General features: G+C 37.1%; 1 protein-coding gene across 1 annotated transcript in view; it reads left to right on the top strand.

Annotated features, from left to right (window-relative positions):
• The window catches only part of TUBGCP5 (tubulin gamma complex associated protein 5), a 57,481-nt gene that overhangs the window by 27,112 nt on the left and 16,303 nt on the right, over nt 1-14,066 (top strand). The window contains 9 exon segments of the mRNA XM_032637382.1: nt 501-597; nt 1,005-1,097; nt 1,502-1,554; nt 1,556-1,612; nt 1,614-1,626; nt 5,280-5,394; nt 10,745-10,834; nt 11,601-11,694; nt 12,196-12,442. Of these exon segments, the coding sequence (XP_032493273.1) occupies nt 501-597; nt 1,005-1,097; nt 1,502-1,554; nt 1,556-1,612; nt 1,614-1,626; nt 5,280-5,394; nt 10,745-10,834; nt 11,601-11,694; nt 12,196-12,442 (859 nt within the window).

Genomic DNA, 14,066 nt, shown 5'->3' with positions numbered 1-14,066 from the left:
TAGTTTATGACTATTTGCATATTTGGAGTATTTTTCATTTTTGGCAGATTTTTAAAATGTGATTTTTAAAATATAATTTAAGTTTTAAAAAAACTTAGAAGTTGAAGAATACTAAAAGGAGCTCCTGTGTACTTTTTGCTTGGGTTCACCAATTGGTGTCCTTTGATCTGGAACATTCCTCACCCTTTCTTTTTTTGACCGTGACATTATTGAAGAGAGCAGGCTTATTATTTGGTAGCTTGTCCCTCAGTTTAGGTTTGTCTGAGATTCCTCATTATGATTCAGGTAGTGCATTATTTGACAGGTCCTTATCTGTACATGTTTGAACTATAAAAACAAGTTTAGAGTTTGAGATTTATTTAGGTATGATTTGTGTTTTCTTAAACCAGGAAAAAAAATTGAGGACATAACTGTCATGGGGTTATCTTTTCTTTACTCAAACTAGTTTAGAAGCTCTTACCAACCTCAGTGATTCATATTTTTCATTTCTTGTTTTAAAGACAGATGCACATTATTCCATACTGTCACTTCTTCTATGTCTATCTGATTCTCCTTCAAACAGCAATTATGTGGAAACACCAAGAGATAAAGAAGTGGGTATGTTACCAAATGCTTTTCATATATATAACAAAAAAAGAGAAATTGGTTTTATGATTTAATTACCAGACTTTTGAGATTTTATAAAAAGTTTTTAAAAAATCTGAAACTAAAGTATTTCTGTTGTCTTAAGTGTAATTGTAGTTGTAAATTTTCTTTTAAAATATGAGTTCTGACTTTGTAAGTTAAACTTTCAGTTATATAAAGAGAAAAATCACTTTTGAAGATAAAGAAATTAAATTTTTAAATGTATTAGAATGTCAACTTATTGAGTGTTTCAATATTTTTGAACTTTCATTTCCCAAGTGTATTTTATTACGAGTTTTGTTAGACTTTTTACTGTAATTTGGGTTTTTTTTCCCACATATTTTTGATCAAGCTGATGAAATTCTTCTGCTGTATTTTAGAAAAGAAAGACGATTTCGACTGGGGAAAATACTTGATGGAAGGTGAAGAAATTGACCTTGGCCCAAATGTAGACACACCAGTAAGTAGCAGTGGTTTTGCTACTGAAAATATAAATACATGCCAAGTTATTTAGATGATTTTTATGGGTCCTTCTGCCCTACAGCAACTTATCTAAAACAGGAACACTCTTCACTAAATTAGAGTGGTTTATTATGGAAGTTCTATTAAGATTTTGCACCCAAACATCGGTACTAGGAAGTTGATCAGAAAATATATGTATCCCCTTAAGGAGCTGTAAATCTTGGGATTTTGCCACCCAAAACTAATTCCATCCTATAATAGTAACTTCCAAGACATGTAGAAAAAGGTTTTATTTGATAAAGTTTTTTGCTTTTCTTCTGAAATTTTCTTGATCTTTTAGTCTAAATAGCTCCAGTTGTTAGGTGCTCTAAGGGTAAGGTGTATTGCCTTCTTTTAATCAGAATTGCGTCTGAAGAAAGTGAAGATGAAGATGATCAACAGCCTTTAAGCAGAGAGGACTCTGGGATTTCAGGTGGACAGGACACCATTAGAAGAACAAGATCAAAACAAAAAGCTTGGGACTTCAAGTCAGCTGGAAAGGTAGTGTGTGTTCTTAGATACTGGCATCATTTTCTGATAGAAGAATTCTCTAGAAGGAAAGGCAAGCTTTGAGAATCAGTTCCATGTGGTTTAAAATATTGGTAAGCTCTGCTGTCCTTAAAACAAACCTTTTTAAACCATTAGTAGATCTTTCTTCTGTAGTGCCTAAGAAGTAGCTCTATAGAATTAATGTTTGAAAGGGCATTTACAGCTGCAACTTTGGTCTTTTTTTAATATAGTTCTGAGAACTTTGTTAGTCCTAAATGGTTGTTTCTTTTCTTTTCTTTCTCTTTTGTTTTTTTTGAGAAGGATTGGCTTTGCTAAAGTTAGTGACTAAATTAAAAGGAAAAAGATCCATACAATTTAATTTTAAATTTGAATGTCTGCTTTTTCCAGTTTTTAGTAAAAAAAAACATGAATTGGTAGAATCCAGAAAGAGCTGGAAACAACCTTAGAGATTAGAACATCTAATCCTACTTCTCACTTTTGTAGATAAAAAACAGAGGCGTGGTGACAGTGTTTTCCCACCGTCACAGCCGGGAAGCTAACCCAGAAGATGCGGTCTGTGACCTAGCCCTGTTCATTGTACCTGAACCTTGCCAAATGCACATAAAATAGTTAAAGCTGATTAACATTGCTAACGATGTTCTGCTTTCTTTCTCTTCCCTTCTTTTCATTCTTGAATTGGACCTTAGGGTAGAGTGTGGGTTAATCAGCTCAGAGCATGTGAAGCAGCCAGCAGCAGCCTGTGCAGGCCTTTTGGTTAGTTTATTTCTTCTCTTCTGCCCTTTCGGATTCTCACTCCCTTTCCTTTCTCTGCCAGCCCAGTGACAGGCTCCTGTTCTAATGTATTTGATATCTGTTCTCAAACATGTTGAGTTTTATAAGTACATTGTTTTTGGTTGGTTGTATTCCTTTTTTAAAATTACATACTGGTATTATGCTATTGTGTAAACTCTGTTCTGTCTTCTTTTCATTTAACTCTGTTTTAATCTGTCCATGTCACTCTGTGAATATCTCTTCTGTTGCTCCTAATGGCTGAGTAGGATGCTGCAGTTTGCAGTACCTCATTTCTGTAATTGCTTCTCTTGTGGACAGGCCTGAGCTGCCTTCAGCCATTCTCCCTAATGCCATGCCCAATTATGGACCTGGTCCACAATCTCATCCCTACTTGATTAGGACCCCGCCTCTGATTTGGTCTGTTGTTTTCATTTGCATTTGTCTGACTACACAGGATAAGTACTTGGGATCAGTCTTGCCCCTTCTACGATGTATCCATTGACATCCTTTGCTTGCTTTTCTTTGGATTTTCATGTTGTTCTTGCCCATCCCCACACTTAAGAGTTCTTTGTATATCTAGATAGTAATTCCTAGGTTTTAGACATTGCAATTTTCTTCCTCTAGTTAGTCACCTGTATGTTCATGGTATCCTTCAAACAGAATCTGTGATTTTTAAAAATATCTTATTGTACTCAAATCTGAATTTTTCATGGTATGGTTAGAATTTGGGCCTTGATATTTTTCTCTAAAAGAACATTCCCCTGTATTTTCCTTCTGTTTGCTTTTTTAGAGCCTGTGTTTAGCTCTTTAGTGACCACCAGATCCTCTTTTATGTATGAAGTGAGGTTAAAAGGTCCAGCTTATTTTTCTCCCATGTCATGAGCAGATTTCCCAACAGTCCATTCTTTCCACATTGCTTTGTGGTTCTAACATCATTATGTATCTATACACTTATTTATTTCTGAACATTCAGTTCTCTTCCCTGAGTGTGAGTTGTGGAGGAACAGACTTTTTATTTATATGGCTTTGTACTATGTTTCAACACATAGAAGGCAAGTTTCCCCCTCACCTCCTTTACTCTTATTCAAAATAGGCTTAGCTATTTGTGGGCTTTTATTCTTCTAAAGACATTTTAAAAGTTCCTTTTTAAAATTCTAGCTGGAATTTTTATTGGGATTGCATTGAATTTATAGATTTAGCTTGGGGAGATCTGACATCTTTACTATGAAAATATCTGCATTTATTCTAATTTTTTAATGTCTTACCAGATTTTGGAGATTTTCTTTGTAAGACCTTAAGTCTTTGTTAATTTCTATGTATGTTAATAGTTCTTATTGTGAATAGTGTCTTTTTTTGTTTTATTTATTGCTGGAGTAGGGGGACACTTGTTTTTTGTAAATTGTTCTTATATCCAGCATTCTTGCTGAACTCTCATACTGCTTATATATGGTTGATTCCATTAGGTTTTTTGTGTAGACAATCAGTATTGTTTGCAAATATTGACAGTTTTATCTCCTGCCAGTTCTTTTTTTTTTAAATAAATTTATTTATTTTATTTATTTATTTTTGGCTGTGTTGGGTCTTCGTTGCTTTGTGGGCTTTCTCTAGTTGCGACGAGCGGGGGCTACTCTTTGTTGTGGTGCACAGGCTTCTCATTGCAGTGGCTTCTCTTGTTGCAGAGCACGGGCTGTAGGCTTGTGGCCTTCAGTAGTTGTGGTGCGTGGGCTCAGTAGTTGTGGCGCATGGGCTCTAAAGCACAGGCTCAGTAGTTGTGGTACACGGGCTTAGTTGCTCTGCGGCATGTAGGATCTTCCCAGACCGGGGCTCAAACCCGTGTCCCCTGCATTGGCAGGCAGATTCTTAACTACTGTGCCACTAGGGAAGCCCCTCCTGCCAGTGCTTATACCTTATATCTTCTTAATGACATGTTAACCATGTCTCTTTCCTGGCCAGCCCTCTAGTCTGCAGAGGAAGCAGTGGCAATGAGCGTGGGTTTCCTGGAGTGGTTTTTATAACAAGAGCGTTGCCCCTGAATTTCCTTAATTAAGTGTGATAGTTTTTGGCATAGGTTCTGGATATGTGTCCTTTGTAAAATAAAGACTTTTATTCCTGTTTTTCTAGGAGTCTTTAATTATAAATAAGTATTGAACTTTATCAAGTGCTGTTCTTTATCTGTGAGATAATTCTATAATTCATCGCTTTTACTCTAGTACTTTACTGATAGATTTTATTGATAGTGAATCATCCTTGAATTCCTGAGCTAAACTTCCTTGGTCATTCTGTTATTTTTTTACTATAGTATTGGATTGGGTTAGGCTTTTTTAATTGAGAATTTTTAATCTTTATTCTTCGATGAATTACTTTTTCTATCATGTCTTTATCTGGTTTTAGAAGCAGGGTTATATTGGCCTCATAAAATGTTAGACAGCTCTCCCTTTTTCTGTTTTCTACAACAATCTGTATAAGATAGCTAATCCTTTAAACCCTACTACTAGTCCTGAGGCTTTGGGGGTGCTTGGGAACATCTTAGGTTACCATTTCAATTTCTTTTATGATTATTGAATTATTCAAGTATACTGATTGTGTCTTTTTATTCATGGGTCATTTTAAAATCGAGTAATTTTTTTTTTTCTAGCAGTGACAATTAAATTTTGTATGTCTCTCTCTTTGTGTGTGTGTGTGTGTGTGTGTGTGTGTATGGTTTTAAGTAAATGATTATATATATAAATGTTGTTGGGTAGCTGTTATTTTAAAGACCCTTTGTCAATTGAATATTTGAATGGAATCATAAGTCCAGATATTGTAGCAAAGCTGATCAAGTATTTTGTTGTTAACTCTTATAACTTAAATGTAAATAAATTCCCTTCCACTAGATGAATCAGATGCCCGAAGCTGGCTGGAACAACATGTGGTCCGTCAGTACTGGACAGTCAGGTCCTCGAGGTTTCCTCATAGTTTACATTTGCACTCCAATCTAGCTGCTGTCTGGTAAGAAGCTATTTTCCATTTCATGTGTTGATAGAGGAAACTTGGATGTTTTAATATTTGGTTTTGAATTGTGACTTAAATCAAATGCTTTCTTGAACTTTTTTTTAACAGTTTTCAAAATTGAAGTATTGAATTTACAGTGTTGTGTTAGTTTCAGGTATACAGCAAAGTGATTGTTATACATACATACATTTATATATGTGTGTGTGTGTGTATATATAATCCTTTTTCAGATTCTTTTCCATTATGAGTTATTACAAGATGTTTAATATAGTTCCTTATCCTATACAGTAGGTCCTTGTTGTTTACCTGTTTTATATGTAGTAGGGTGTATATGTTAATCCCAAACTCCTAATTTATCTCTCCCCCCGTCTGCTATCCCCTTTGGTAGCAGTTTCTACTCTATGCCTATGAGTGCAATTATGTCTTATAAATAAGTTCATTTCTATCATTTTTTTAGATTCCACATATAAGTGATATCATGTGATATTTGCCTTTCGCTGTCTGACTTATTTCACTTAGTATGATAATCTCTAGGTCCATCCGTGTTGCTGCAAATGGCAGTGTTTCATTCTTTTTATGGCTGAGTAATATTCCATTGTGTGTATATGTGTGTGTGTGTGTGTGTGTGTGTGTGTGTGTGTGTGTACCACATCTGCTTTATCCATTCATCTGTCCATCTTTTGATGTACGTGTAGGTTGATTCCCTGTCTTATCTATTGTAAATAGTACTGCTATGAACATTGGGGCTCTGTTTTTAGTTTTTTAAGGAACCTCTGCACTGTTCTCCATAGTGGCTGCACCAATTTACATTCCCACCAGCAGGGGAGGAGGGTTCCTTTTTCTCCAAATCCTCTCCAGCATTTATTATTTGTAGACTTTTTTTTTTTTGTAGGACACGGGCCTCTTACTGTTGTGGCCTCTCCCGTCGCGGAGCACAGGCTCCAGACGCACAGGCTCAGCAGCCATGGCTCACAGGCCCAGCCGCTCCGCAGCATGTGGGATCTTCCCGGACCGGGGCAAGAACCCGTGTCCCCTACATTGGCAGGCGGACTCTCAACCACTGCGCCACCAGGGAAGCCCTATTTGTAGACTTTTTAATGATGGCTATTCTGACTGGTATGAGGTGATACCTCATTGTAGTTTTGATTTGCATTTCTCTAGTAATTAGTGTATTGAGCATTTTTTCATGTGCCTGTTGGCCACTTGTATGTCTTTGGAGAAGTGTCTTTAGGTTTTCTACCCATTTTTTGATTGGGTTGTTTGTTTTTTTTCAAATTAAGCTGTATGAGCTGTTTATATATTTTGGAAATTAATCCCTTGTCATTTGCATCATTTGCAAATATTTTCTCCCTGTCAGTAGGTTGTCTTTTTGATTTGCTTATGGTTTCCTTTACTGTACAAAAACTTTTGAATTTAATTAGGTCCCATTTGTTTATGTTTCTCTTTATTTCCATTACTCTAGGAGACAGATCCAAAAAAATATTGCTGTGATTTATGTCAAAGAGTTTTCTGCCTATGTTTACCTCTAGGAGTTTTATAGTGTCCAGTTTTATATTTAGGTCTTTAATCCATTTTGAGTTTATTTGTGTATATGGTGTTAGAGTCTGTTCTAAATTCATTCTTTTACATGTAGCTGTCCAGTTTTCCCAGCACCAGTTATTGAAGCGACTGTTTTTCTCCATTGCATATTCTTGCCTCCTTTGTCGTAGATTAAATAACCATGAGTGTGTGGTTTATTTCTGGGCTTTCTATCCTGCTCCATTGATCTATGTGTCTGTTTTTGTGCCAGTACCATACTGTATTAATTACTGTAATCTTGTAATATAGTCTGAAGTCAGGGAGCCTGATTCTTCCACCTTAATTTTTCTTTCTCAAGATTGTTTTGGCTATTCAAGGTCTTTTGTGTCTCCATACACATTTAAAATTTTCTTGTTCTGGTTCTGTGAAAAATGCCATTGGTAATTCGATAGGGATTGCATTCTGTAGATTGCCTTAGGTAGTATGGTCATTTTAGCAATATTGATTCTTCCAATCCAAGAATACAGTATATCTTTCCAGCTGTTTGTATCCTCTTCAGTTTCTTTCATCAGTGTCTTACAGTTTTTGGAGTACAGGTCTTTGCCTCCTTAGGTAGGTTTATTCCGAGGTATTTTATTCTTTTTGATGCAATGGTAAATGGGATTGTTTCTTTAATTTCTCTTTCTGATATTTCATTGTTAGTGTATAGAAATACAACAGATTTCTATATACTAATTTTGTATCCAGCAACTTTACTGAATTCATTGATAAGCTCTAGTTGTTTTCTGGTAGCATCTTTAGGATTTTCTTATATATATTATCATGTCATCTGCAAACAGTGACAGTTTTACTTCTTTTCCAATTTGGATTCCTTTTATCTCTTTTTCTTCTCTGATGCTGTGGCTAGGACTTCCAAAATTATGTTGAATAAATGTGGCAAGAGTGGGCATCCTTGTCTTGTGTCTAATGTTAGAGGAAGTGCTTTCGCCTTTGAGTATGATGTTAGCTGGGCTTATCGTATATGGCCTTTATTATGTTGAGGTATGTTCCCTCCAGACCCATTTTTTTTAGATTTTTTATCATAAATGGATGTTGAATTTTGTCAAAAGCTTTTTCTGCATCTATTGAGATGGTCATGTAATTTTTATTCTTCAATTTATTAATGTGATGTATCACATTGATTTGCAGATGTTGAATCATCCTTGCATCCCTGGGATAAACCCCACTTGATCATGGTATATGATCCTTTTAATGTATTGTTCAAGTCAGTTTGCTAATATTTTGCTGGGGACTTTTGCATCTGTGTTCATCAGTGATATTGGCCTGTAATTTTCTTTTTTTGTGATATCTTTGTCTGGTTTTGGTATCAGGGTGATGGTGGCCTCGTAGAATGAGGTCAGAAGTGTTCCTTCCTCTGCAATTTTTTGGAATAGTTTCAGAAGGATACGTGTTAAGGCTTGTCTAAATGTTTGGTAGACTTCACCTGTGAAGCCATCTGGTCCTGGACTTTTGTTCGTTGGAACTTTTTTTGATTACTGATCCAATTTAATTACTGGAAATTGATCTGTTCATATATTGTATTTCTTCCTGATTCAGTCTTGGGAGATTGTACATTCCCAGGAATTTGTCCATTTCTTCTAGGTTGTTCATTTTATTAGGCATACAGTTGCTCGTGGTAGTTTCTTGTGACCCTTTGTATTTCTGTGGTGTCAGTTGTAACTCCTTGTTCATTTCTGATTTTATTGATTTGGGCCTTCTCTCTCTTTTTTTCTTTTTTTTTTTGATGAGTCTGATAAGCAAATTACCAAATTTGTTTATCTTTTCAAGGAACCAGTTCTTAGTTTCATTGATCTTTTCTATTATGTTTTTGTCTCTATTTCATTTACTTCCACTGTGGAGCGTTATGATTTTTCCTTTTACTAACTTTGGGTTTTATTTGTTCTTCTTTGAGTTAGGTTTGTATCACTATAAACATCCCTCTTAAAACTGTTTTTGCTGTGTCCAGTAGATTTGGATCGTTGTGTTTCCACTTTCATTTGTCTCCAGGTATTTTTTTATTTCCTCTTTGATTTCATCAGTGAGCTATTGCAGACTGTGGTTTTCTTGCTTCTGGTGTCTGCCCCCTGGTGGGTAAGACTGGTCCAGGGGCTTCTTCAGGCTTCCCGCAGGAGGTACTGGTGCCTGCCCACTGATGTGTGAAGCTGGGTCTTGTCCCTCTTGTGCGCAGGGTTGTATCTGCGGGCATGTGTAGGGGTGGCTGTGGGCTCAGGAAGTCTAGGCAGCCTGTCTGCTGAGGCGAGGGGCTGTGTCCCTGCCCAGTTTGTTTCACCTGTGGCATCCCCACACTGGAGCCTACAGCCTACTGGGTGGGACCAGGTCTTGGTGCCAAGAGGTCAGCCTCCATGAGAGCTCACACAGGTGAATGCTCCCTGATACAGCCACCACCAGTGTCTTTGTCCCCAGGATGAGTCACCAGCCATCCCCCACCTCCCCAGGAAACCCTCCAAGACCAGCAGGTAGGTCTGGCCCGGGCTCCTATCATATTGCTGCCTTTGCCCTCAGTCTCGGTGTTCATGAGATTTTGTTTGTGCCCTTAAGAGTGGAGTCTCTATTTCCCTCCATCCTGTGGAGCTCCTGCAGTCAAGCCCCACTGACCTTCAGAGCCAAATGCTCTGGGGGCTCCTCTTCCCGGTGCCAGACCCCCCAGACTAGGGCATGCCTCACGTGTGGGAGAACCTCTATAATATAATTATTCTCCAGTTTGTGGGTCACCCACCTGGGGAGTATCAGATTTGATTATATCACGAGTCTGCCTCTCCTACCTGTCTTGTTGTGGTTCCTTCTTTAATATTTTCTGGTATGTTTCAGTGTTTTTTATCAGTTTTTCTTTCCACAGTTAGTTGTAATTTTTCTGTGCTCATGAGAGGATGTGAGCTTAGGGTCCTTCTACTCTGCCATCTTGGCCGCTCTCCTCAGTCACTTCTTCTTCATAACACTTTGCACTTGCCACTTAACCTGTGATCAGTTCCTCATCGAACTAGCTCCATTTGCCTGATGAGCAGCAAGCCAAATGCTGAAACTCCAAGGTTTGCAGCAGAAAGGGTTTATTCACAAGGCAGCCAAGTGAGAAGGGAAAACAAATCTCAAATCTGCTTTTCCTTGAAATTTTTAACAATTCCAATTAAGCAGGTTTTTTTGTTTGTTTGTTTCTTTGTTTTTTTGCGCTACGTGGGCCTCTCACTGTTGTGGCCTCTCCCATTGCGGAGCACAGGCTCCGGACGCGCAGGCTCAGTGGCCATGGCTCACGGGCCCAGCCGCTCCGCGGCATGTGGGATCTTCCCGGACCGGGGCACGAACCCGTGTCCCCTGCATCAGCAGGCGGACTCTCAACCACTGCGCCACCAGGGAAGCCCTAAGCAGTTTTGTTATTTAATTATTATTTTTAAAGTGAAATTATTTAACTATAATCTGTCTTTTGATTTGTTATTTTCAAAGTGAATGGATTGGTTTATATTAGGCCATTTATTTGATTTCTGTTTTAGTGTACTTACTGCAAAAATAGTTACTATTTTTCCAAAACAACAATACATAGTTTTAAATATTTGCCTAAGTCGGCAATAAACTTAAAATTGCTCTGAAAGTGCTTCTCTGATAGTATTTCAGTTGACTTGTGAAAATGAATATGGGAGGAAATTTAAAGTATGTATTATGTTTATTTGCTTATCGATTACTGGTTAAATTACCACTAAATTACACATATTCTTTGAGACTTCTACTTTTACTTAATGAGAAATCTTTTCATTGACATTTGATGTTTGTTATTTAATAGGGACCAACACTTGTACACCAGTGACCCATTATATGTTCCAGATGACAGAGTTTTTGTTACTGAAACGCAGGTTATTCGGGAAACCCTGTGGTAAGACCTGTTAACCTAATTCATAGTCTAAAGACTTTATTAATGAGAAGCAGAATTTTGGTTTTCTGAAGAAAGGTGTTTGAGGGTTTTTCACATGCATATTAGAAATAGGCCATTAGGTATGAATCCAAATCAGGTCCCTGTGGACACCTAAATTTGGATTGGGAGACTCAGTAAGCCCAAACTTTAGAGTCGACCATGGAGATTTTGGTATATTTACCTCTTTTCCATTTAAATACTGTCATATATGATTTAACCAAGATTAGACTATCACTTTTTAGATATCTGAATTCAAGTTAAGGTTTCTAATTTTCTGCTTACTGCTTTTTAGGCAGAGCACATCAGTGAGAGTTACCTGTGCCCTATACCTAGGAACCAGGAATCTCAGAATTTAGACTGTGTTCACACAAAAATGAAGATGAAGAATGTAACATGTAGTGCTGTTACTACTGAGATTTCCAGTTTCTGGTTCTCTCTGCCATAAAATAGAATACTGACATGCTTAAAAGTGGGAAGATCTGTTTGGACCATCACGTATGTGAGGAAATGTTTTGACAATACTGTTTTGTACTTTCTTAAAGATGGTATTGAAATAATCAGTCTTAAAGTAATCAGATAAAAAGACTGATGTCTTCTATTTTCTAATTATCTGACCTCTTTGTCCTCCCTTACCCTCTCCCCTTCTGAATCTTTTATTAAAATTTCTTAGGCATTACTGTAGTGTATATTTTTCTAAACATAAAGTACATTCATCTTTTTATTTCAGGTTACTTTCAGGGGTAAAAAAGCTCTTTATATTTCAGCTGATAGATGGAAAGGTAACTGTGAGGAACAACATTATAGTAACTCATTTGACAAATGTAAGTTATTTGTATTTATTGTAATTAAAATTAAATAATAAGATTTATGTAAATCATGGTTATGTAACTTTAGACCATTTTGCAAAATTAAAATTAACTATTAAATATATTTAAGTTCCAAAAGGCAAAATTAAGTTTGTATTTTTATAGTGCTTAGAGAATTCTTTTATATTGTTTGTGGTGTTCATATTTAGTTTTGATTTGTATTTTCTGTCATTCTTTATTGGGAAAGCTGTCTACTGTAATTTTATTGCCTACAGTACATTTACTTTATATTTATGTGTTTTTAAAAAGTGGAAGCCACAGTTCTATATTTTATAAAAATTAATGCTTACACTGTTTCCTCTGAATGTAAAACTAAATACTCGTTTTATTACTTTGTCTTTTACTAAGCATGCTGTTTAAAAAAGTCACAAAAGAAATATTTTACAGTGAGGGGATATTAATTAGAATGCCTACAGAAGACTGACTTTAAATCATTATGGTTTGCTTCTGTTGTAGAGCTGTTTACGATCAGTGCTAGAACAAATAGCAGCATATGGCCAGGTTGTGTTTCGACTCCAGGAGTTTATTGATGAAATCATGGGGCACAGCTCTGAAAGCATGTTACCTGGAAATGGTTCCGTTCCTAAGAAGTCGACAGAAGCACCTTTTAGAACATACCAGGCTTTCATGTGGGCCCTGTACAAATACTTCATTAGTTTCAAAGAGGAACTTACAGAAATTGAGAAGTGCATCATCAATAATGGTATTTAAATATTCTTCCCTTTTACGCATAACACACGTAACTCATATTTTGAATGCCATTTAGGTTAATAATTGATATAAGATTTGAAAATTACATGGCAAATAAGTAATTCTCCTGAATACACTCATTTTTTTTAATTATTTTAAATTTGTATTTTTAAGCCATTCATATCTCTCAAAATCCAAGCAGTATAGAAAGATTTACAGTGAAAATTTTTCGTGCTGCGTTAGTTCCCCAGCCCAGAGACAACCAACTGATCTATTTCTTGTACATCCTTCCAGAAATAACTTAGACATATGCAAGCACATGTATTCATATACACATGCCTAGTAGTCTTTTAACTGCTCTCTTCAAATTGCTTTCTAATTTAAAATTTGAGGAATATACCGTACAAGTATTTAAAGAGCCTCCTCATTCTTTTTTACATATTGAGCATCTTATTGTATGGATGTATCATAGACCAGTCCCCTTTTGATGGACATTTGGGCTGTACCTGATCTTTTCCTGTTGGCAACAGTGCTGCAGTGATAACCACTTACATATAAGTAATTGTACACATGTGCACCAAGTTAGCTATAGCACAAATTCTTAAGAGTGGAATTGCTAAGTCAAAGGGTATGTGATGGCATATGTGATTTTAGTAGATATTGCCACATTGTTCTCCACGGAGGTACAGATAAATAACTTTACACCCTTGCGAGCAATATATATGAGTACCCGTTTGTTCCCAGTCTTGCCAGCAGTGTGTTATCAAACTTTTGGGTCTTCATCAATATGACAGGTGAAAATGGTAACCCAGTGCAGGTTTTCCCCCTTAACTTTTATTTACAACTAATGCAAAAAATAGTGCATTGAAGTCCCATGTTCCCATCACCCAGCATCCTCCAGTGTTGACACCTATAGGACGTTATCAAAACTAGGAAATTGACATTGGCACAGTACATTAACTAGTCTGCAGGTCTGACATGGGTTTCACCAGTTTTGCAGGGCCTTGTTTTTTGCAAGGAGGTAAGCAGTATCTTTCTGCCGTTCTTTTACATTTTATCACATGTGTAGATCTCTATGACTGCCTCCATATTTAGGGTTCAGAGCTGTGCCATCCTGACGAAGGGACTTGCTCTTGTTGCCTTTAGTAGTCACCCTCTCCGCCTCCCCTCACTAAAACAAGAGCCCATTGTAGTCTGTTTTGTATTTGCCCAGAGTAGTTTTATTCTGCATTCATTTTTTATAAGTGAGGTTGAGTATCTTTCTGTATGTTTAAGAATTGCTTGAATTTCCTTTTCCATGAATTGTCACTTCCTTTATTCATTATTTTTCTGCTGAGTTGTCTTTTCCTTCTTTAGGGGGTTCTTTTTGGGGGGAAATCAGTTCCTTGTAACATGAGATTAAAACCTGCCATCCTGGGCTTCCCTGGTGGTGCAGTGGTTAAGAGTCCGCCTGCTGATGCAGGGGACACAGGTTCGTGCCCTGGTCCAGGAAGATCCCACATGCCGCGGAGCGGCTGGGCCCGTGAGCCATGGCCACTGAGCCTGCGCATCCGGAGCCTGTCTTCTGCAACGGGGGAGGCCACAACAGTGAGGGGCCCGCGTACTGGAAAAAAAAAACAAAAAACCAAAAAAAAACC

This window comes from Phocoena sinus, chromosome 7 (assembly GCF_008692025.1).
Source record: "Phocoena sinus isolate mPhoSin1 chromosome 7, mPhoSin1.pri, whole genome shotgun sequence".
In the NCBI taxonomy this organism is placed as follows: Eukaryota; Metazoa; Chordata; class Mammalia; order Artiodactyla; family Phocoenidae; genus Phocoena; species Phocoena sinus.
The sequence above is the reverse complement of the archived record's forward strand: the minus strand, read 5'-3'. Positions and strand labels throughout refer to the sequence as shown.